The sequence below is a fragment of the Bacillus rossius genome, chromosome 8 (genome assembly GCF_032445375.1).
Source record: "Bacillus rossius redtenbacheri isolate Brsri chromosome 8, Brsri_v3, whole genome shotgun sequence".
Lineage (NCBI taxonomy): Eukaryota > Metazoa > Arthropoda > Insecta > Phasmatodea > Bacillidae > Bacillus > Bacillus rossius.
The window spans coordinates 48,303,182-48,328,581 of record NC_086336.1 but is presented as its reverse complement, the minus strand read 5'-3'; the positions used below and the strand labels follow the sequence as shown (position 1 = coordinate 48,328,581).

At 37.7% G+C, this 25,400-nt stretch overlaps 1 protein-coding gene across 7 annotated transcripts in view; it reads left to right on the top strand.

Annotated features, from left to right (window-relative positions):
* The window catches only part of LOC134534884 (SH3 and multiple ankyrin repeat domains protein 1), a 476,867-nt gene extending 459,494 nt beyond the window's left edge, over positions 1-17,373 (top strand). For all 7 annotated transcript variants that reach the window (XM_063373548.1, XM_063373550.1, XM_063373547.1 and 4 more), the window contains 6 exons: positions 558-650; positions 1,996-2,214; positions 4,298-4,425; positions 6,367-6,615; positions 7,649-7,912; positions 12,576-17,373. In XM_063373548.1, the coding sequence (XP_063229618.1) occupies positions 558-650; positions 1,996-2,214; positions 4,298-4,425; positions 6,367-6,615; positions 7,649-7,912; positions 12,576-13,373 (1,751 nt within the window). In that variant the 3' untranslated portion in view covers positions 13,374-17,373. The remainder of the gene's footprint in view (positions 1-557; positions 651-1,995; positions 2,215-4,297; positions 4,426-6,366; positions 6,616-7,648; positions 7,913-12,575) is intronic.
* The last annotated feature ends 8,027 nt before the right edge of the window (positions 17,374-25,400 follow it).

The following is a 25,400-nucleotide window of genomic DNA, read 5'->3' as shown; positions in this document are numbered from 1 at the left end:
ACATTTGGGGTGGTGTTTTAAGGAAGAGTAACATTTTGAAGGAATGGAGGTGTTTCTAGGGAATGTAGACATTTAAAGGGAGTAACGTTTCAAGGGAAACCGTGTTAGATCTTTATTATATGATGTTGTAGTCACTGTTACAAAATACATCAATATGACACCATCTTACATCACGCACCTTCTAACTGTCATGGGTAACAACTACCACACCCATAACAAACCGTTGGGGGGGGGGGGGGGGGGGGGGGGACGTTTCAAGGGTGTTACGTGAAAATTTTAAAGGAATTTAGTTAATTATATACATCGAACTTCAATAAAAATGTATGTAATATAACATGGTTGTGAATGTGTAGTTTGTTATAGCTTTAGTAAATTTCATTTATCATCTCTACTTCGATTAATGCCCATTGTAGGTACTGTAACAAATCAGACATGGCATTCCGTGAACCTGTTTTTGAACTATACTGTAAATGAATGTAGTGTGTTATTGCTATATCACTATTCCTACACTTGCATCCCAGCTCATTGCTACGAATGTTTGACACTTTGTTTGTTAGGTCGAGCCCCAGCACCACTCCCGCCTAGAAGAGATCCTAAGACCACCCTCAGTGTTGGGAGAGCGAGGGCGAAATCAATGGTAGCTGGGCTAGGTAAGCAGTAGGGCTGACACGTGTGCACACATGCTGAACGGCAAATAAAGTATCAAGAGTTGACTAAGCATTTTCAGTACTGTGTAGGGTTTTTAAAATGGTGTAAACTCTCCACAGTAATGTTTTCAGCAATGGCAAAAGTTTGAATTATTTGATGGGAGGAGTTACAGGAGAATTAGTCAGTGGCAAAGGCAAACATTAAAGAGCATTAAACCTTTTTTTATAGTACATGTATTAAAAAAATTAAATTTTTCTCTTTATATTGATCAAAATGGATGGATGTGAATAATTTCATGGCTCAAGTTACTCGTGTTTGTAAGATAACTAAATAAAACTTTAGTAATCAATCAATGTGATTTGTAGAAAAGTTGATTTTTTTTTTCCGGGCCCTAGTATCAGTTCAAGTAAATTTTAGAATGAGAGGAGTTAGGACTTCCACCAATATCCTTCTGGCTACATCTTTTAGTCTTAAGAGAGTTTCCGTATTCAGCAGGCACACATTCCATGTGTAATGAAATGTAGCTAAGGGATGGTTCAAAGTCTCAGTTGCAACAGTTGTGACTAAAGTCTGCGGTTATTATGATACAGTGTTTTTCTTACAATTTTCTTGCCTGTCTGTGCAAGCCAGTAGCCTGACAGTCACTGCCCAAGGTTGTGTGGCTGCAGTAGAACACAGAATGAATGAATAAGTGAATGAATAAGAGTTTGACATCTCGTTGGTATCAGATTCGTTAGAGATGATGAGGGATGATGTGAGAATTGTTGGAAATGAGGATGTTACCCGAGAAAAACAAAGGCTCATGGTAGTGTCCGCCACGTTTCCCATTAGCGAAGAATTGTAGGCCTGTGAGAATACTATTTTTTTTTTATGCGAAGCGAATATCATAATTGAATGTTAAAAATATTGGCAAAGTCAATCATATTGTGAATATATTTTAGTAGCAAGTCCGTACATTACACTTATTTTGTAAAAATACTGGAAATGAAGTAAAATAAATAATTTCAACATTTGCAATGTTTTGTTCGTGTTATAAAACTGTTTGGCCCCCTACATTTAAAAACCATTAAAAAGATAATAATGTGATAACCACGCATAAAATAAATTTTCGCAGACCTGAGCTTTGTCACTAACTAACGCAAAGCTCAGCATCAGACGCGAACCTTTCGCATATCGCATTCGAGCTTCGCATAAAATGGAATAGCGAATTCCCTGATTTAAGTCAGATCAAATATTAAAAAGAGCTCTAATTTTAATTGCTTAGCTTTGTACAGGCTTAAAGAGATCCGAGGTTGATGCCGTCGGGGTGGCGTGGGAGGGAAGCTATTGGTCTCCCTGGCTGTGCAGAGGGCGGAGGGGAGAGGGACGAGAGCGACGACGCGGAGGGCGGCGGAGGCCCGGGCCACGGCACGGCCAAGAGCAGCTCCGCCGAGTCCATCCACCAGGGCTCGGGCACGGGCAGCAGCACGCCCGTGCAGCCGCGCACGGCGTCCATCCGGGCACGGCCCACCTCCAGCCGCATCACGGCCGCCGAGCTGGAGGAGCTGTTCCAGAGGCAGCAGGGGGGTGAGTGGGAGGAGAGGGGTCAGTCCCGACACTTCACAGAAACTAATTATTTCGAAGGAGATGAATACACGAGGGACTTTTTTTTTTTACTTTACAATCAAAACTACCATTTTTTTTTGTACCTGTATGGGCTCGTGTACTATAGTCCGGACCTGTGGGCGATCCGTGTCCTTATCCCAATGTGAATGACATCACATTGTCGCACGGAAAACAGTCCTGTCTACAATTGACACTTCACAAAAACTAATTTCAAAAGAGATAAATACATGCAGGGGCACAACAACAGGTGGGGGGGGCAAGGGTATTTCCCCCCCCCCTTCTGAAACCTTGAAGTGGGGGCAAACGGAGGCAAAGAAAGTGCTATGGAATCAATTATTAGACAATAAAACTGCTTAAATAGCACCATTTTCCACCTTGAAATACAAATTTTCCCGGGGGACCCCCCCACTTCGATAGGGGGGGATAGATGATTCTTTATAAAAAGGTATATTGCCCCCCCTTTTGGAAATTTAGTTGTTGCACCCCTGAATACATGAGGGACTTTTTTTTTACTTTCCAATTGAAACTACCTTTTTTTTTTGTACCTGTATGGGCGCTCATGTACTATAGTCTGGACCTGTGGGCGATCCGTTTCTTTATCCTAATGTGAATGACATCACATTGTCGCACGGAAAACAGCCCTGTCTACAATTGCGATGTCGGAATTTACTGATTTCTGAAGTAGTCACCAGGGCGCGGTATACGCAGAGCGCCGAAATAAATGCTTTTCGATTGTTTTAGCTTACTATTTATTTTTTTTTGTTTTGTAAATGTGTACGCAGCTAAGTTTTGAGAATTTAGTTAACTTGTGAAATTTGTGTTTGTTCAGTAATATTTATTTATGTTCTGTAAAGCAAAAGTAAACGCTAATAAATATTTGTTATTTTCTGTTTACCTTTTGAATCGGAAACTGGAAACAACAAATATCATGAGTGTTCATTCTTCTATGCTACCAAAGATCACAGATTGGGACAAAACGTTCAAGTTGACCAATGTATTCGCCCACACCACACATGATGTCAGAAGGTCACGTGGGCCAATCGGTGATCAGTTTCCGTCGGATACAGGTTAGGACATTGCGATTGTAGGCAGGCCTTAAGTGTTAACAAATTTAAAAAATAGCAAACCTTTTTTTATTTTTCTTACCACAAAAATTTATTTTATTTGGTTAATACAGTGAGAGGTCTTAAATCCAAGATTTAGTGGTTCTGCACTTTCTTTAGTGTGGCACCAATCAAGTTTTTTTTTGGTGGATTCTGCTGCTAACCTTGGCTGCTAGCTGGCATCTCAGTGTTTACAGTCTCTTTCAGTTTTCTATTCTGTACGGTGTTTAAGCAGGTCAAATTTTTAAATTTGGTGGTCTCATTAAAACTATGTTGGTGTTTGATAATCTGGCAAAATTGCTAATCTGACATGGTCAGGTTTACAAAAATGCAGGTTTTTAGACCTTACACTGTATAAAAGTCCTTTTCCACTTCTGTTCAAATGTAAAATAGTAATCCTTTTCCACTTCTGTTTAAATGTAAAATAGTAATTTATAGGTGGTGTGGTAGCCAAATAGCATCATAGTAAGCCTGTGCATGTGTGCATTAAAGTGCAGTGATTCACATCTTAAGTGTACCATATTTACTTGCATATGGCCCATATGGGTCACAATTTATTGCTGATTTTTTTTATTAATAAAATAAACTGTGACAAATATGCAAAAATTTCCATTTTGGGTAAAATTAAAAATTAACATTGCACTGTTGTAGTTGTCTATATGCTTAAATAACTAGTCTGTGTTAGTTTTTAATAAATATGTCACAAGTAAATATAAATTGTTTGTTTAAAATACGTATCTCAGCAGTGAGTGTAAAGCATCATGAACTGTGCTGTTAAGCTACATCTACCTCCTGTTGTGCTGCTACTTGGTGTTGCATTTCAGATTCTGTTGCCTTGAAAAATACTTAAAGTAAAAAAAAATTACGCATCACAAGTGTTCAAACTATATTATTTGGTTGTAGGGTTAACTTCTATTTATTGCACATTTTGGTTTCTGCAGCTCCTTCAGAGATGGTCTCGTCTCACTTCCAAGTCACGACGCCTGGAATTGCCTCTCAACCGTCTTCTCCAGCCAGGGCACCGCGTGTGTACGCCAGCGTAGCAGAAATGAAGAGGAGCAAAGGAAAGGTGTGCCAACTTCCAAAAAAAAAAACTAACCCTAATTCAAAGAAAGTTTTATCACTGCTGCGAGATTTTATGGTTTGAACATATTATTACTTTTTTTCTACATGTTCCGAGCTACTTAGTTAATTGTAGATCAGGTGTCGCATAAAAATATGTTCCTTGTGGTCATGCTTGGAAGTGCATCATGTTCATGTAGCAATGATTGCGAGATCCATCCCAACCCTACCAACATGACTCAATTTTGAGTGCTGGGCTGGAACCAAAGTGGTCCGAAACCCAGTGTAATCTAAGACATCTTGTTGCATTTAAGCCTGTGCAATACTGTGCGGTGTAGAACCTACCTACCGTTTATTTTGCAATTTAAAATACACCAGCCCCTGGAAGTAACACTGTTCGATTAGCACGGATTTAAAGTAGCGCTGTTTTCATTTACGTGAATTTTTATTTCTGTGTTAGCACAATGGCTGTTAGCTTTATATTATAAACAATGCAACGAATTAATAATGTGACGAATCAACAAATAATATTTTGCTCTTACCTTAATAGCTATTCTCTTTCTTCCTTGCATATTTATTTCTGACGATGCCCTTGTGTTCAGCCAACATTAATTTTACGCCATCCCGCTTGTCAGCAGCAGCTCTGGAGAGTAACGCTGAAAGCTTTCAGAGCTAGTTTACCTTGCACTTACTAGGATGCGCACAGATTCGTGATTTATATTAACAGGTTAAATAACCTTAGAAAACATTAAATTTATGCTTTTTAAATTTTTATTAGAACTGAAAAATATCTCATTTATTAGTAACATTATTATTTTGAAGCTCAAATAATGTTAGCGGCTACTTAGAAATGTTATCCCCAAGCCCTATTATGTAAACAATGTGGTATATGAATTTTTTGAATTAAATTTTAGAATGTTTAATCTCAAAATGTTATTGAAAATTTATTTAAAAGTAATTAAAATGTGTTTAGATATATATTTATAATAGATATAAATTAATTTTAAAGGGAGCAGTGTCATGATTAAAATTGTAGTCCGCAAGCACACCTACCTGATCGTAAAAACAAATTATTTTAATTAACAAGCACGCATGGAAAAAAACATATTTGATTAGCACTGTTGTTATTAGCACCCTGTTTTCCTAGAACTAATTTAGTGTTACTTCGAGGGGTGGGTGTAGTACACTAGGACAAATTCAGCTAGTAGGGTCTCCTCAATTTGGATTCACAAGGATCTAGACAATATGATCTACATATTTATATATGATACTAACCCTCTTTGCTGTGTTGAAATGAAAGGTCTTTAATTGGCACATCCAGGAGACCGGCCATGCTGAAATATCTATTTTATGGATGATTGGACGTCAATGTAGTTTTAACAAGAATACCAAATGCAAACTGTGAAATGTGATCTGCTAGAAAATGGAAAAACAGTACTTTAATGGCAGCCAAGTTGAACAGCTGGAATCATCTAACAAAAACCCCAGATGTGAGTGGGTTGATTGGTAGTACCAGATAACGTAATGTACCAAACAATAGAGTGCTGGTTTGAATACCTTCCACTGTACTCTTAGTACCTGTCTACACAACATATTTTATTTAGATCTATGATGCAATTAAATTTAAAAATCACAAATAATGTGTGTCTCAAGATTTAATAAACTCTGAGAATGGATGATGCCATCGATTGTAAAAGATACATTTTCGGAGTTAAAGAAGAGCCACAAAAAAAGTGTCTTGAAAGTATTAAAATTCTGAATATTTAGTATTTTTATTTAATAGTACTTTGTGGCTGTGGTTAAATCAGTGTTGTAACTACATAGATGCTGTCCATTATAGTTGGGAGCAGCGTTGTGTATGTGTCTAGAGTGAATACAGAGGTAGAGTTTATACTCGGCACAGGATAATATTTAAGATCTGGTGTTGACTGCTTCTCTGTGTGGCCAGGTGAACAGCCGCGTGAGGTTCGTGAACAGTGGCTCGGACCTGCACCGGGACTTCCACAGCACACCGGACCTCGCGCAGACGGGCGTGGACCTGAGCAACGGGGCTGTTGACTTCCGCGCTCACAAGGGCCACCGCAGCCAAGAGGATGTGGCCGCGTTGATGCTGCTGAGCGGCGGGGTGGTGGTGGGCAGGCCCCCACTCCCCCCTCCCACCCACCCGCCGCCCCCGCCGCCGACGATGGGGCAGCTGGTGAGTGACTGATAGTGAGCGAGTGATTGTTGCGAGGGTGAGATCGTTGCGAGGGTGAGATCGTTGCGAGGGTGAGATCCTTGCGAGGGTGAGATCTTTGCGAGGGTGAGATCGTTGCGAGGGTGAGATCGTTGCGAGGGTGAGATCGTTTCGAGGGTGAGATCGTTTCGAGGGTGAGATCGTTTCGAGGGTGAGATCCTTGCGAGGGTGAGATCCTTGCGAGGGTGAGATCCTTGCGAGGGTGAGATCCTTGCGAGGGTGAGATCATTGCGAGGGTGAGATCGTTGAGAGCGGGTGATCATTGCACGGGGTTACTGTTTTGAAATGGAGAATCAAATTTGAAACTAATACTAAAGAGAGTACCTCAAATCAAATATTAATCTAAAATCAGGAGTAAAATGTGATAATATAAACATGAACAAAGAAATTAAAGAATTGAAGTAACATTCTTCCTGTTTTATTTGTTTTTTAAACTAAAATAAAATTATACACAGAGACATACACTGACAGACACACATAAATATATACATTTAGGATTTAAAAAACACCTTTTTAACAAAATGTTTCCTGTAGTGCCAAACAAACATTGATGTTAAATCTTTTGAATCTTAACAATTGTTGGCATTTGAGGATTTAACTGGCCCATCTCTAGTAACATATTTATAAACGCAAGACATTTCTGTAAGGACCAAAAAAATTTTTTTTTTATTCCATGTAAAACCTTTATCAAATATTTAGATTGGGTTTAAAAATAATTTGTAGAATGGGTTTTGACTTTTGAATGATTAAAAAAATTCATCAAACATCAAGCTTTTTGTCTGTAATGTGTTTATTTCTGCTGCCTTTGTTTTCCATTAAGTTTCAAAGTTATTACTGTTTACAAAATGTTTCACATAACATAAAAAATCTCATTGTACAGCCGAAATACATTAGCACAGCTAGCCGTAATGTCAACTTATTTTTTTTTCATACATTTATATGCAATATTAATGACATGGTTCAGAAAATTAGGTGCACGTGTTTGTGATTCCAGGTGAAAGTTGACATCTCCCGAGGCTCGGTGAAGCCACCCGGCGCAAGCAGCAGCTCTGGCTCGGAGTACGCCAACATGGGGGCTGGGAAGATGGAGCCTCCGGGGACGGCAAACAGCTCTCCAAACGCGCTGGATGGGGCCCAGACGGGAGTGATGTCGAGCTTCAAGCCCTCCAATAGCGCCAAGCTCTACGCGTCTCCCGAGGACATGAAGACCGTTGGCTATCGTTCGAGGAGCCTCCCAGCCCATTCGTCCAGACCACAGGTTTGCTCAATTGTACTGCAGATTCACAGAATTTACTGTGTTTTGAAATATTTATCAATGTTTGGCTTTAGAACTCTCTTACGCGGGGGTTTGAGCAAGTATTACGCTGCAACACGGCAAAATGACCATAGTTTACATTTGTTTTACATGTCAATTCACAAATAACTAGGCCTGTGCGAATATTCGAATATCAAAACGAATAGTTTATTATTCGTATTCGATTCGATTTCCAATACTAATACTTCGAAAAACCGAATATTCAGTCATTTACGAAAAAGGCTGAGCGAGATCACTACATCTGGCCACGTAAAGCCCGTTTGAACACAGTAATTCGGAGCGATAACTAACGTATTTTATGTAGAAGAATGTCGTCAGGTCGTTTAAAATAGATTTGAACTGTCAGCATACTGATAAAGATAAATACGTGTTTGTAAAATCCATACAACCGGGACATTATAAGTGACAGTTTTCAGATTAGAGGGTGAAACATGGTTTGTCGGCACTGTAATTTCGTTCCGAACGTGACGGCGAAGAGAAAGAAAATTGTACAGACCATGTGGAAAAATTGTACAGACCATGTGGAAAACATCTGGCCGCATACTCACAGCAAAGACTCCAAAAGCCTAACATGCTACGTCAATGTTTTTCAATAGGATAATACACAGTAAACGACCGGATGCAGGCGGCACCCCCCCCCCCCCCCCCCCACACACTTTATACCCTTCCCACCCTTCCCAAATTCCTCGCGTAGTGACAGCTCAGGTAATTATCCTTTCCCGCATGTCAAAAAAAAAACTCTTGCCAAGAACTTACTTAAAAGCTTGCAATCACGTTACATGGTGTACCAAGATTGTGAAGTAAATGTGTTTTCTATGATGGTAGATCCACGGTTCAAAGATTCACTAATTAACGATGAAAATTAAAAAAAAATATGGGTTGAAAATTTGTGCAGGGAGGTATGTAAGCTGTGTAAGTTGAACACAGTAGCTGAAACTATAACTGAGACAAGTGAGGCTACAAGTGAAATGCCTATTAAGAAGTCATCTCTGTGGGCCTACGTGAAACCTTCAACAGCAGCTCAGTCTACGCTTGCAAGCTACGAAGAAACTATCCAAGGAGAAGTAAACGAATATCTGGCAGCACCCTTAATCCCAAAGAATGAAAATCCTTTCAGTTTCTGGTCAGAGAAGGGGCGCACTTGTTTCCGAAACATAGCTGTGGTACCAAGAAAGTACTTGCCTATACCTGCCACACAAGTATGCAGTGAGAGACTTTTCTCAACAGCTGGCAACATTGTGACGTGTAGAAGAGAGAGAGTCTACTCCCCGAAAATGTAGAGCAGCTTGTGTTTCTCCACAAAAATTTAAATTAGCTAATATGTAGTGATGTGACAAGACTCTTTTTAATACAAACTAATTATAAAATTGGAGAACCTTAAAATTTTAAGTACTGTCAGTTTTTTGATTCTACATACATTGTATCAGTAAATATGTACCTGTTATCATATTGTAATGTGATGTGATATAACTAGTGATGGTTCGAATCCCATTTTTCTCGAATCCGAATCCCAAACAGTATCTCGAATCCACCCCTTGAATCCGAATCCAGTTCTCAAGGGTTAATTATAAAATAATTTATAAGTTAAGAGAAAAAATTAAACATTATGCAGAATCATTTAACACTTTAAATTTTTATTTCAAAAAACAAGGATTTTGACACAGTCTGGATCAAGACGATTTCGTTTTTGGTCACATATGTTTCCTGCAGTGCTGAACAAACGTTCAGAGAACACTGTCGCAGGTGGTGAACACAAATATTTTTTGGACAGTTTATGTAGCCTGGGTGAACACGCAGACTGAGTTTTCCAGTATTCGAGAATGTTTATTTCTGGGTTAACTGTAGGATCACGTAAGAATCTGGTCACTTCATCAATTGCTGTAGAATCCGACTTGGTGGATTTAAGGCATTCAGGCATTATCTGTGAGAACAGTGATTCATGTATCCACGGAAATCGGAAAACGAAATTCAACATCCGACGGAACAATATTTTGTAGTTACCAACTTGACATTTGTTTTAAGTCCCAAATGAAGGTAAACGCTTTCCTGAAATATTTAATAGAAACTGAAAGGCGCCATCTTGGCTTCAATGGTTTTAGGCCATAAGAAATATTGTCGTGCGTCTTTTAAAATTAAGCCTCACTAAAGCATAGTGATTAATATGCCCGAAGTTAAAAGTGACGGGGTATTTCGTCTAGTTTACCCATTAAATTTTTTTATATTAATATTAGTTATTTTTTATGTTGCTCAAAATGATTGGCAAACAAATTCATTGGTTGGCCATCATGGAATTCTCAGATAATACATATTTTAACGTTGGTAGTCTACACAAACCAAACTTGGTCCTAAAATATTCATAAATAGAACGTGTATCAGAATATTTAAAATTGAATTGCGATTAAAATAATAATTGTATAATGTATTGATTTTTGTCATTCATTATTTCATTGTTATTACTACATGTGCGACCGTAACTTGTGATGAAAGTCGGCATTACTGTTGTATTACTAAGTAACAGATTTCTCTGTAAAGTTATTTTAAAAAAAACAAGATTCATATTTAGTCTAGATCCCAAATGTGCTTTATTTTATTTTTTAGCATTTTCTGAGAATACATATGTGATTTATGCCTTATTTAATGCCAATGTAGCGACAATGCATCCATGTTCATGAATATAAAGTAAGTTTCCCAAATCAGTACATGCTTCATAATTTTTTTTATATAATAATGAATTAAAAGTACAATACAGTAGAACCTCGTTAATCCGTGATGCGCTAATTCGGGACGATTTAAAAGAGAAGAAAAAAAAAGAAGTAAAAATTGTCAGCGCTTAAAATTAACGTCACGCGGGCCGGCGGCCGGCAAACACTGCAAGCCATCGCGTGGCCCGCCAAACTCTGCAGACCCTTTGTGTCGCCCCCCTTTCAGCTGTCACATTTTTTGTCACTCTTTAAACTTGAGGGGGATGTCCTGACTTCTGCTTCCCGTCTCCCTTTGTTTGTTTCCACCCGCCAACGCACGGCAGGCGCCTGGCGAGTGACGTGTCGGGCTGCATTCGGCTGTACGAAATGGGCGAGGGGGGAGGGTGCAAGGTCAGCACGATCTTATCTTTCTCTCTTCGGCTGTTGTAAATGACCGTGAACTAATGGCTAGGCAGTGCTGTATTTTTTTAAGCCGAGACACTAATTCGAAGACGGCCGGCCCTTACCGTGAACGGCCTTAACCCAGCTGCACGCCGGTGTCTGAGAAGCTTGACAAGACCTTCCGGGCTTTTAATCGCTAGTCCGTGAAATTCGGTAATCCGTGATTATCTCGGTCCTGACCATCATGTATTAACGTGGTTCTACTGTACCTCAATAGGATGTGTTCCAAGGAAAACGTAAACAGGCCAAGTAAATTGTAAGCATTTAAGTTTTTAAAGTACTACATTTACATCAATATTTTTCCTCGAATCCCGAATCTTTTCCCTCGAATTTCGAATCTTTCCCCTCGAATTTCGAATCTTTCGAATACTAGAGGTTCGGTGGGATTCGAGGATTCGACCGGCCCATCCCTAGATATAACATGTTTTATGGGATTTCAATTCTCATTCCAATTATTCGAACTCAATATTCGTATTCGAGAACAATTTGGTATTCGTATTTGAATTCGAACTAAAAAACTGATATTCGCACAGGCTTACAAATAACCAAAAACTCCACAAGACATGGCTGACAACCCAACTGTCCTGCTGATGTCACAGTTGCGACCAATAACCTGAAAACAAAATGAGGTGTGTTGGCGAAATATTCTCCATACATTCATAACAATTTCTAGTGTGCTTGTTTGATATGTTAAAATTTGCTCCAGTCAATGCTATTTAATGTGCTCAAAAGTAAAAATACTCTATATGACACCACAAAGTCAGACTTCTGCCTCAGCAAAATTTATCGTCAAAAGCAATAATCGACTACACTCCTCACTTGAGTGTATGGGCAGAACAAAAGTCAGGTGCTTGCCTCTAACGTTCTTTTGGTGTCAACTCGCTGGTTGCAGGTCACTTCTAGGTAGCCTCTGGTTACAGAGGCAGAGCAACTGCAGTGTATGATTGTTGCCTTACACAGAATGACAAAAATAATACGGATAAACTATTATAAAAGCTGGGTAGGAACAGAGAGCAGAGGTTGTTTGTTACTGCATCTTGCCAGAATAATTGGATGGTGCTGAATCGGAACTAAGCTGACGAGTTCAGAGATCTTGCTTGTATGTACCAGTACTGGCAGAGTTTTGTAGGCTATTATAACCATTTTTTTTAATTATGGGTCATAGCCACCTCCGTTAACCTTGAGGCAACTACAAAACACAAGCCTAGCTAACGCAATCAGGGCCGTTTACATTGGCCTTTCACCAAGAAACTTTATTAAATGGTTTTGAATTTGAGATACTCAAGAAAACTTCTTTAAGAGATCCTTAGAATTGAATCAGTAGTGCAGCTTATAATTGATAGTATGTATCTTAATCATTTGTAATTACAGTAAATTCGGCGTGTTTTCAAAGTATTTAATAATATAGTATGTCACGAATCACATTATTATAATTATTGTGTTAATGAATGATGTGGTTTTAGGTTCGTAAATCTCACAGTTTGCGATCATCCGCCTCGTCGTTCAAGCCGACCTCGCAGCAGGCTGCGGCCGCGGACGCGACCCAAGCGCAAAGTCCTTGCGGCGCCAGCACGAACAGCAACCCGTACGCGCAGCCCATCAGGTCGGCCGTGCGGAGCCACAGCATGATCGCGGGGACCCGGGAGGGCCTGAAGCCCAAGGGCAGGAAGGGCGGCGTCCCGGCGAGCGGTCCCCCGCCAATCCCCGACCCGGACTACAGCCTCAGCGAGAGCGAGGGCGAGGCGGAGGCGGAGGCGGACGGCGCGACGCGCACGCACAACAACTCGTCGGCGGTGGAGACGAGCGGCAACAGCAACACCAGCGGAGGCAGCAGCAGCTCCGGCACCATCCCGCACAGCTTCAGCGTGGAGGAGATCCAGAAGGTGCGCACGAGGCTCAAGAGCTCCAAGAGCTACCCCGACGACTTCCTGGCGGCGGGCCGCGGCGAGGACGGGGACAACTCGTCGAGCGGTGTGAGCTCGGACCAGGACCTGCCCCCGGGGCCCCCGTGCGGGCTCGACGACGGCAAGGTCCGGCCGCGGCCCGCCGTGTCGCTGGCGCAGCTGCCCCCGCCCCTGGAGGGGGAGGGCGAGGGCGAGGGGGAGCTGGTGGTGCCCCCCCCTCCGGAGTTCCTCGCCGCGGAGGAGGTGCTGGCCCCTCCCCCCCAGTTCTGCGACAACAGGCTGGTCACGCGGGTCAGGATCGTCGCTGCCACGCCCAAGCCGGGCCCCGGCACGGGGGGACGGCTGCACAGTCAGTAGGAAACTAAAATATCTGCACCTTTGCCTCCGTGTCTATGCATTAAATATTTTGTTCTTAGTACGTGTGCTGGAAGAAAACATCTACTCACAGATAGTGGACACAATTATTTATATGGTACAGCTGCTGAAATTTCCATGTGAATGAAATTACATACAATGAATAATGCCTACTTTTATATACTTGCATACCATTTGATCAGTAATTTTTTTGCTCGCCACATTGTATTTGATTAACTGTCAATATTTGTTAATGTTTTAAACTTACTTAGTTATTGCTCAATACCGGGGAAGGAAAATGGCAGAGTAGTTAATGAGGAATTGTTTGGAAGGAAATAATTTTGTGGATGTCTTCCTTTGCAGACTCGATTATCGTCGTCATTATTTACGTGGACAGTCCTCCTCGTGTCCAGCCCGTTTTCTGGTACTATTGTTTGTGTAGCTGCAAACTACATTGCTTTTCTAAAGCTGGACTTGATTTACAATCTCAGCAAGTTAGCAGGAACTAGCTGCCAGTTCCCTCCAGGGAATAGCAGTTAGAAAGTATTTTCCAGACATATTGTTTGCTTCATTCAGGTTTTGTATTAAGCACTCCAGCAGTCAAGAAAGGTCACTTTGCTTCAAATCAGTACTCATTTCACAATGTGCTGGCTTTCAGAGAGCTCAACCAAGCTTGCTAAATATTTAACCTCTCTACCAATTTCTTTTATTTTCCCATTTATGGTTTTAGTTCCCTTCTAAGATGTGTAAAGCTGAGTAAAATAGTCAAATAATTACTCAGCAAACTACTGATTCTTTGTTAAAAAAGTTCAACTGATAATAATTTTTATCAATTAATTTTTTGACACAAATTTTTTTTTTTTACATAAATATAATGCAGCAGTCTCAGTTTGCAAATCCACCAGTTAACATTTTCAGTACATCTTCAATGTGGCATGCATAAGAATTGAAAGTCCTAGAACTGAGGTTTCAAAAAACTTATTTGTTCTATATTGGTAAAAGGCATTAAATGTGTCAAATTTTTTTTTCCTTACTTTTTTGTCATGGTTTTATTTATTTACTCATTCCAGTTATTTTTGTTTGTCAACTTTAGTATTGTTTTTGATGGTAAATCTAAATAACACAGTGTTCTTGACTTAATCATATTATAAGTTTATAAATTATACAACAAATTATTCTTCCTCAGAGTTAAAAGTGGGTAAAATTATTAAAATATTTTGTACTTTAGCTTACAGGCATATGTAACCATGCAGTCTTATTTTCCCTTTAAATTAACATTAGCAATTCACAAATTTCTCAGTTCTTTTTTAAAGCTGATTTGAAACCCAAGTATTTGTAAATAAAACAACGAAATTTAAGATATGAACCCTGATGTCCAATATGCACAAGTTAGAACTGAAAAAGACTGAAGACATTGTGAGGAAAGGTGCTGAAAAAAAAATTTATGAAAAACACATATTTGCTATTAAAAAAAACTTAATGTAACCTTAGATGTCTTGCAATAGTTAAATCTGCATAAGAATCTATTCAGTACAACTTTGTATAAACATGTCTCTTACACAATTATTGATTGTAATTCAAACGAAGTAAATAAATGTATAAGATGACTTGAACTGTAGAAGAATAATATTTTAGAATGAATGCTCAAACCTGAATTAATAGAATCATTATGACAATTCATACAACATAATTTTTTTTGTATTAATTGCTTTTTTGGTCACTGTAAATACATTTTATTAATAGCAAAATAAAAATCTACAAATATTCATGGAATTAAGAGTTACTTATGTAAACTGTATTGCAAAGATTCTGTCAAAGTTTTATTGAACTAAATAAATTACATATATTACAATTGGAACACATTTTGCTATGTGATTCTAGGTACATTTATTGTGATGAGTGATTTTGTGCATTGAATCAGCAATATGACATGAGAAGCACAAACTATTAAATTCTTTATTTGGAGTGTTTTATTTATTTCAAGTATCGTGTAGTTTGTCATTTTTGTACGTGTGCAGATGCACAATCTGTTGTGTACTAAACATACTTTGCACAATCGGTTGCTTTTATGTTGCAAACTGAGTTTTGTGTTATGTAGCCTGGTCAAGACAGAATGGCCAGGATTCAATCAACACAGTGTTACAATTTACAAATTTATTTATAACGAAGAAAATTACATTTGTATTTGAAGATGCTGCAGTTTATGTACAACGCTTCTTCAAATGTTACATGCTCATAGACTTGAAATAATGTGGAAAATTAATTTTAAAAATATATATGTATATCAGTAAACATTCCTGCCATTGAATATGTAAAAAAAAACTGTTGAGGTAAGAATTTAGATAGGTGCTAGTGTGTTACAGCTTTGTAATGTGAGTGCTAGTGAGACACACAAAAATTTTTCTCAGCTCTGTGTATCTTAACAGTTATGTATAGAGATAATGTTTTTTTTTATTTTCATTTTGATGTGAAATGATTGACATTATTGTTTACACAAATATTTGTTTCAAAGTAGGTGATGAGTGGTGTTGCTAAAGATGTTGGTAACCGATGTGTAGGTTTTGTTATATAGTGTTCAGTTTACTGGAATTGTAACATGGATTTGAATGTAAACTTCAGAAGCAATTCTATGCTCTGTTTGTTTTTCATAGATGGTATTTGCAAATTTGATTCTTACTGTTCATCCTGCAGCATTTTGTCACAATGCTAACATGCACTCGTGAACATTATTTCGGCAATACCTGAGGTGGATGGAGCTCTAATATGTGAGAACTTAATTTTTAAATTTTGGGGTGAAGTTTAGATGTAAACACATGTATTGTATTTATGTGGGGAGGAATTCATACATTTTGAAAGGATGGCATATTGCACACTAAAATATATTTTTTGTAAGTGTTTGGGTGTCTTGTGTTTCAGAAAATTATTATTTTTTTTTAAATCAATTTGTCCCATTATTATTTAAATAATTGAGTTTCTCCTCCCCCCCCCTCCCCCCCCCCCCCCAATATGTCACCCTTTGCATATTTTTAATGACTAATTTATAAACTCCAACTTGTAAGTTTAACTGCGGGCAAAAAAAAAAAAAAAGGATATTTGAAACTCAGTTATTTATTGGTTGTGCCATAAATTTTTAGGTTAAGAGATAATTGTGTATAGATGATTTTCATTTTGGTGGTAAAATTTTAGGAATGAATCAGTTGAATAGTTTAAAGTTTGGTTGAATACGGGTATAATTTGCAAGTTTCTGCGAACGTTTAATGGAGATCACTGAAATTGCATGTAATGTAAATTATGAATTGTAATTGAATTTAAAAAAAAAAAAGGCTTATGATGTAATTACAAACAGGAAGCAATCATAATGCTTCTTTTGATACACATAAATTTTGTACTTTGTAAGTAAAACTTCCTCAAGAAAAGTAAATAAGGGTTAATACGTTGAAATTGTTTTGAACTGGTACTTTTGCCTTGCTTGTCCTTAGTTTGACTAGGGCTTTGTATGCTGTTTCTTGTAAGCTCAGGAATTACTGGTAAAGTTATTTGAAATCATTGTTTTCGTTATGATATATAAGTGTTCTTCAAGTTCTTGTCTTGTTTAAGATGCATCTTTTTAAATATTTAATATATATTGAAGTTGACAGTATGAGTGTCCAGCATCAAATTTGTGCAATATTTGTAAAATATTAGTGGGTTTAGTCAACATTACTGCTTAATCCTGTAAGCATATTGATTTAAAATGTAAATATCAAGTACTATGTTCTTTAGTCTTTTGAGTGGATAAAAAAAATTGCCCGTGCTTTGTTTGCCTTCAGGTGGCAGCAATAAATATCCACTATGGCTGCAGTGTAAATAATTTGTATATTTAAGGATAGTTATAATGCCATTATTATAAATGTCATCTGTAGATACTCGCAAGTTCTTGTGTTAGGGCACATTCAACACCACCTTTGTTTTGTACAAATTATAATGTTTTAAGGTCTGCCAATAAAACAAAACTAAAAATAAATATGCCTTTTTTTTTTTTTGTGAAACCATTGTAGAATTTTTAATTGGCGAGTTTCTTTCACTTTTGCAGATTCAATTAATTTTATTAAAACACTTAGACACGCACTTACTAAATCAAAAGTTTTATGAAAATGTTATAATATTAACGATTTTTTTATTTATTGAATGCTTTCCATAATGTAACTATACAAGTTAATTATAAAATATGTGAAATATTGAAAAGACTTCGTAACATTAAATGACTCAAACATTTAATATATCTTACTTAAAGGTGCAAAATCTTTTTTGAGTTTTTGAGTAAGTAATTATGTCATTTGCATGCTTAGATTGCATTACATAGTAATGCCAGGCTGATACTACCTGGATGTTAATATTAAAAATCTTTTTTTTTTGCCACAAGTGCCCTGTATGTAGTACTGCTGCTTGTAAAAAATGTGATGGCAATAATCATTTTGCAAAGATGATCCAGTGTCACGTAACATTAATGAACCCTAATGGGCTGCAAAATCGAAACTAATGAAATCTCATTTCTTAACACTGGAACACACGCCAATCTCAGTCCCAACAAAACAGTTCAAAAATTTTCTTTACTAGTGAAACATTTAAAGAGTCAAGACATTTATAAACACCCTATAGTTACATAAGAATATGTGTATATAATTTGAAATTGTTAAACAAGGCCCTTTCCAGAGTAATTAAAAAACTTTCATTGCTCATAGAAGATAATATTCTTTTTCTCTTGGGCCTGTTCTACATTGGCACGGGAACTGAGTCGGATCATGTAAACAGAGATGGATCTCCTGAAACATCTCACTATTGTGTGACAACCAATGAGATTGCATTTCAAGGTTATGAAATGTTAATGTAATATAAAAATAAATTATGCTTAAAGATCATAGCATGAACAGAATTAACAATTATAATAAAAATAAAAAACAAAGTAATAATAGAACACTAAATATTCTTGTACTTAAAACAATTTTTAATGCATTTAGAACATTAACATGACTACCACCCCAGCCAAGTACTCTGCTTCTATTGGGTGCTTGGAGCAACATAAAAGGAAGAGCTCAGCATTGCCGAGCTAATCTGTACATGTCCGTCTCCGTCTGCATGCTATTGTAGAAACTGTGTTCTGGAGATCTGTTTCAGTGTCCGTGTCATTGTCGAATGGGCCTCAGCTTTGGAGCATCATGGTACTTTGGGAACACGGCGTAGACGGCATGATGGCTCATGCCGGGGCTCGATAGAAGTTTATGACGGTAGAACACCATCCGGAGAGGTACAGAGGTACACTGGAAATTACAGATGGTATATTCGAACTCGTATCCCAAGACGTGGTACTCACAAACCTACAGCATCACAAGAGTAATACAGTGGTTGGACAACACAAAACAGACATGTAAAATTTGAAACAATGATGAAATTAAGGTGGATATAATTTAAACAAAAACTAAGGATTCCACTTGACAATCATATGGGCTTGGATTAATTCCTCAAGACATCAAAAGAAGATGTAGATGATGCATAGAACAACATTGCTATGTTGGCTGTGTATCAAACGCATGCAAGAGGCGAAGAAAATTTGAAAGCATATCAGTAGCACTACTTATGAAGATGAAAGGAGTCAGTTGGGAATAGCATTGTTCCTGAATTGACTACTTAGTTTAAACAAATTTTATTTTTGATGTACTGCTCAAAACACGAAACACAGATGAGCACAGAGAAGTTAACTGGCTGCAGTGAGGAGAAAACAGTTCTCGTGATGTCTTGGCTGGAGCCAGAGGACGCTGACCACGGATGAGGATGACTTCAACAGTATACACCGTCAGTGGTGTACACAAACCTGCTTCGCAACTGTACGTTTCTGATGCCCTTTCTTATGCATGTCGGACAGATGACAACCAAGTGGATAGGTTCGCTGACATTATAAAAGAAGTAGACTTGCAAGTGTGTTCTGTAATTGTGAATTCAAAACTCACAGATGCCAAATTGTTGGAATTTCAATAGAGTACTGATAGGGATGAGGATCTGTAGAGTTTGCATAGAATCATCCACGCAGGCTGGCCCAAGAAGTTTCAAGCATTGCCCCCTAAATTTTTTTAAGTTCTGGACATACCAGGAGGATCTTACTTGTGCTTATGGCCTAGTTATAAAATGAAGGGCAGTGCAATAGTAGTACATACCTCCGTGTTTGAGTTCCGAAATGCTTAGATACACCCGCGGTCGTCCTGCCCATCAAGGGACAGGAAAAGTGTACTCAAAGAGCACATGGTACTGTTTTTGGCCAGGAATGTCATCAGATATCTCAGCTTTTGATGCAAAATGTGAAATATGCAAATTATTCAAAAAAAAAAACCAAGCCTACCACTTCTCCCATACTAGTTTCCAGATCGATCCTGGCAGAAGGTAGACATTGATATATTCTTTCTCCATGGTAAACCCTACCTACTTGTGGATTACCACTCTAAATGGATAGAGCTGAAAACTGAAAATTTAAACAAGTTTAGTTTATGCAGTTGAAGTCAATTTTTTCTAGGTTAGGAATTACAGCGGAGTAATGTCCGATGGTGGTAGTCATAGTGGTAGTAATCTAAATTCCTTGCAACTTGACTAGTTTACTCGCAAGTGGAATTTTTTTAAGGTCTATGAAATGTTTTAGTACAATTTTCGCTGTAAAATGATGTCTTCCTGATTACCCTAGGTAGGTAATATAAGAGAAAATTAAATGTGCATCAAGGTTCAGATATTAAATTGAAGATTACTACCTAAATATTGATAAATATAACTATTTCCTCACAATCTTCTTGTAGGTTTTCAGGTTCCGTGCACTTTTGCACATGCACAATGGAAATGACTTTCAAAATTGCTGTCTATAAATAGGCACCTTAGTTGTTTCAATTGTGATAATACTTTAACATCTGGTATTTGTATAGTTACTGTGCCAAATAATATGTTTAGGCACAATGGCTCTAGTTAATATCATTATTTCAAAGAATTTTGGGAAAATGTATTGCCTGATAGTAAAAGAAGATAAGATTTAAAAACCTTGCTATCTCATTGTTGCCTTCTTATACTTCATCAACCAAAACCACTGCACTTAAAACACAGGCTTATAGACCTACAATATTTAATTTGTAAAATTTGAAGTACAGCCTCAGCTCTAAATAATGTGAATTTATATGTTTCCAATTTACGTATAAAATAATTTACTAAATACGAAACACTTAATTTTTAGGTTTTGTTTCTGAACATTCAAAAAATTCAAAGTATGAATGTTATAAAATTACAGTCAGCATAAGCCAGTGGGAAAAATTATAAAATCATATGTTTCGAGTTCTGGCAGATGTTTCAGTCTATTTTTCAACAAACAATAAATTTATATTCTTCTAATTTACAAATGTGGCAAATGAATTAAATGTACCTATACATGTGGTCAACTATTAATATTACTTCAATTTAGTTCAAATAGGTTGGTGAATTGTGTTAAGAGAGTAAAGTAATTTAACAAAAATCAATCCTTAGAATGGATGGTACGTACTGTAAAGGATGAAAAAAACATTGTTAGGTTGGTATCATTCTTTGCATATTGACAATTATAATGATATGTTGTGCACATCAAATTCTTTAAAAAATGATTTGGTTGCATGTTTCTGCTTGCTTCCAGCTGACAAGTAAAGAGTTCAATTCGGCTGCAAAAATTAACATTACTTATATGTTGAAGTTAAGTTTATAGTTGATGTTTAAAGTTGGATTTAAAATTTTTCATGCGGATTTAAACAATGCAACATTTGACATTTTATTATTGAATTTTAAATGTTTTTGCAATGTTGAAATCTATATAAAGCAATTTTAACCCTCTGCACGGAACATCGCTTTTTTATCAGTTAAGTGGAACACCGGTCCGTCAGACCAGTATAATTTTTTTTTAGGTATTTTCATACTTTAAAATATATGTGAATTACCAGGTTTTTAAAGAAACATTTACAACTGAATGTATTTTCTTGTGCAATTCATATACAGTGGACTCTCCCTATAACGATATCCAAGGGACCAGCGATTTTCATCGTTATAGAGAAAAATTGTTATACAGAGAGAAACCTATTTTTAAATCTTGGATGGAGTAGTGTGCTGAAATAAAACACCATATTAAACAGTATAAATACAATATACAGTACTATATTTACATTGTCCACAAACACACATATGTACATATGTAGTAGTAAATTACATATGTATGTACTATATGAAATGATACAATGATACAGTGTATACAATCATTAGTACATATGTAGTACTCTGTATTTAGAATGTCAAAATACGTACATACATAACACAACAAGACATACAGTTCATACAGTTTATTGGAAGAAGTCTTTTAGCGTCGTTTGCCTTTTTTTAGTTTTCCACAGCAATGACCTCACTTTATCTTCTAAACGACCGACATCTTCCGTAGCCACAGGATCATCTTGGTGAGTAAAGAATCTTCTCAGTACTTTAGCAGCCTCCAATGCCTCTTTTGGAGTTGGGACCGGTTCTGGTTCAGGCTCCTCCTCTGGATCAATGTTTTCCTGATCACTATCTTCATCAACACGAACAGAATTCAGGATGTCTTCGTCTGTAACACCCGCTGCTGTAGCCACTTGCCCATCGATGTTTTCAAAATCCAGAAGCTCCTCTTCTGAAAATGTTGTAGGAAGCTCCAGCTGCTGAACCCAAACGGCCAAAGGCAAGTCATCTTCATCATCTGCTGGCTCGGGATCTTTCAGCCATCCTGCATGCTTGAAGGAATGTCTTATGGTCTTATCCGTTACCTCTGCCCATGCCCTACTGACCATTTGTATGGCGTCTAGGATCGTAGGTTTGAAATTCCCATTAGACTCGACGAGTTCCATTAAAAGCCTGCGCCTATAATGACTTTTCAAACTTTTGATAACACTTTGGTCCATGGGCTGAAGGACACTTGTGGTGTTGGCAGGTAAGAAGCAGAGTTCTATGTTTTCGAGGTTTTCAATCATTGGATGTGCAGGGCAGTTGTCCACCAAAAGCAAGATTTTGTTCCCCTTCAACTCAGAATCCCATTTTCTCAACTCCTCTTCAAAAATTTGAGACGTCATCCAAGCACTTTTGTTTGACTTGTAGGTGACAGGCAGACGCTTGATGTTTTTTAAACAACGCGGGTTTCTAGATTTGCCAATCACCAAAAGTTTTCTCTTTACCGATCCTGTCATATTGGCCGCTACCAAAACTGTAATTCTTTCTTTTGACAACTTTCCTCCAATGCACTTTTCTGATTTGAATTTTAAAGTTTTGTTTGGTGTCAACTTGTAAAATAGACCCGTCTCATCAGCATTAAAAATGTTTTCGGCTGAATAACGAGCCTTAAGATCAGGCCATACCTTTTCTAGCCAGCCATCTGTAGTGTTCCTATCGATGTCATGAGCCTCCCCGTTGATCTGTCCATAATTAATGTTGTGGCGCTGCTTCCACTTGCTCAGCCAACCTTCAGAAGCCTTAAAATCAGGAATGCCAAGCTCTGTTGCATAAAACTCAGCTTTCATTTTTATCAAAGGTCCAGAGAGCGGTATGTTATTTATGCGTTGCTGTTGAAACCACTGCAGAATAGCACGATCTAAGTCTTCATACTGAGGTTTTCGCATTTTCTTTTTATCCCCATGCACATCTGCGTCAAGCCACTTGCGCCTATCCTTCCAAATGGTAGCCACAGTCGATTGGGAAAGCCCCGTTCGCCGCACAACATCAGTTTGTTTTTCACCATTTTCAATTGCTTTAACTAATGACACTTTTTCATCCACGGTGAGCACTTTCCGCTTTCTTGGTAGCATAATGGTTAGAATAAAACTGATAAAACACTCATTAACTTACACGGTGCAGTAAGGTGTACAAAAACAGCTCCGATATGAACAGCCAGGCGTGATGTGGCTAACTGAGTAAACTGACTGAGCTGCTTGGCGCGCGCTCAACTTCCCCACCACTGAACTGCCACCCCCGTGCCGATTAGTGGACTCGACCACCCCCTCGCCCGCCACTGACCTCCCACCCCCGCGCCGACTAGTGGACTCGACCACCCCCTCGCCTAAACACTGGAAATAACCGGTTACGGGCATTGACCTTGAGTCCAACTGGCGATCGCTCGTCAAGTGGTACGACTGGAAATTTGGTTTTATCGTAATGTTTTACTGTACATATTTTGATTAGTGTTCTAAGTAAATACATCGTTATAGAGAGTGAACGATATCGTTATTTAGAGAGAAAAAATATGTTGTTCTTATGGTAGACCAAACGTTAATGTCAATATCAATCGTTATAGAGAAAGTATCGTTATAGGGAGAATCTTTATATGGAGAGTTCACTGTATATATATATATATTTTTTTTTTCCCACAATATTTTATGAAATAAGTCAGGAACATATTTATAAAATTAAATTAAATAGAATAAAACTTTTCCAATTATAAACATATGAAATATAAAAACAATTAAGACAACAAATTCATGTCACAAAAATACACAAAGTAGATGAATGTTTAAATAATATTATAAATGTGACACACATCTCTTGCATATTTTCATTGAGCATTCCAAGCAATTAGGAGTGTTGCACTGCACGCACTTGTAATTAGTCTTCCTCTCCCTCTGGTACGGGCAATAACGGCACGTTTTTTTCGTTTTTCAAGACTATACGTCCTTGATTTTTTCGATGAAGAAGCATCGGCATCTTCAGGATGGATGGTTGTCAGGCAATTTTTTATTAGTGTTGTTAGACCAGATGGCAAGTTCTGAATGGTAAGCCGTCGATGAAGATGGTTTGTTGTCAGTGACAGCCCTAATTTGGATATAAAGTCAAATCAACGTAGGTTTGTGGTTTCGTAATATTTTTTGTAGATGACGTAGCCGTTGCTGCAGCTAATGGATATCAGATGATAAAAAATTTCCAGAGGCCATTTCCTGGTTTTTCGGTTGGCCGAATACACGCTGCACTTCATATCCAACATGTCGACTCCAGATTTGGTGCAATTATAAAATGAAATTATCTCCGGCTTGTTACTCTTACTGTCGACATATTTGTCGTGATGCATCGATAACAGGAATATGAGAGCCTTATGTTTTTTTGGCACATATGATAAAAGTGTAAATTCTTTGGTAAATCCATATAATGATGACTCAACAGGCCGGCTCTTATTTGACTGAAATTCAGGAAGAATTTCTGGCTTGTTTCTCTTTAGTGTCCCTACGACTGTCAAAGACCTGTCACACAAATATTGTGCCAGCTCCATACTCAAAAACCAATTATCTACAGTTATGTTCCTATTATAACCGTACAAATACTTAGCTAATCGTACTACTGCATGCGTCGGCTTCTTCAGCTTTCTTTCTACAGCACTGAGAGTCACCCCGTCACTATCTTTTCCGACATAAATGTAGGCATTTGAAAAGTAAAAATTTCGAGCGTCAGCCAGGCAAACTAATTTTATGCCATATTTGGATTAGTTCAATGGTTTAGTGGTTTAATTGTTAAAGTATGAAAATTTAACAATGAGCTACTGCGAGTTCAAATCCCCTCATCAACAGTTCTACTGAAATAAAGGTAGTAAATTATTCTTCTGAAATTATGTAAGAGAAATGTTAAAACCTTTTTTTATCATGACCTGCAAGTACAAATTCTTTCTAACAGTGTTGATAAATAGATTACTAAAACTTATAAATGTACCCTACTGCAGCGCAAATGTTTTACTTATGTTTAAAAATTTAATAATTTTGCATATAAGCTTATATAGGTAACTTTTGAATATGTTATTAATATCATGCTTGAATTAACATCCATATTATGTAATTAAACTTTAAAATACTATCAACGAGTTACAGCGAGGTTAATAAGTGTTCAATAAGTTTTCAAATAAAACTAGGCAATCAATTTCTTATTCTTACCCAGAACACTTCGAACAGTCACTTCTTCACATCTTCACATATTTGGCCTTGGGAGGTACCCGTTTAGCCATAAAAACCA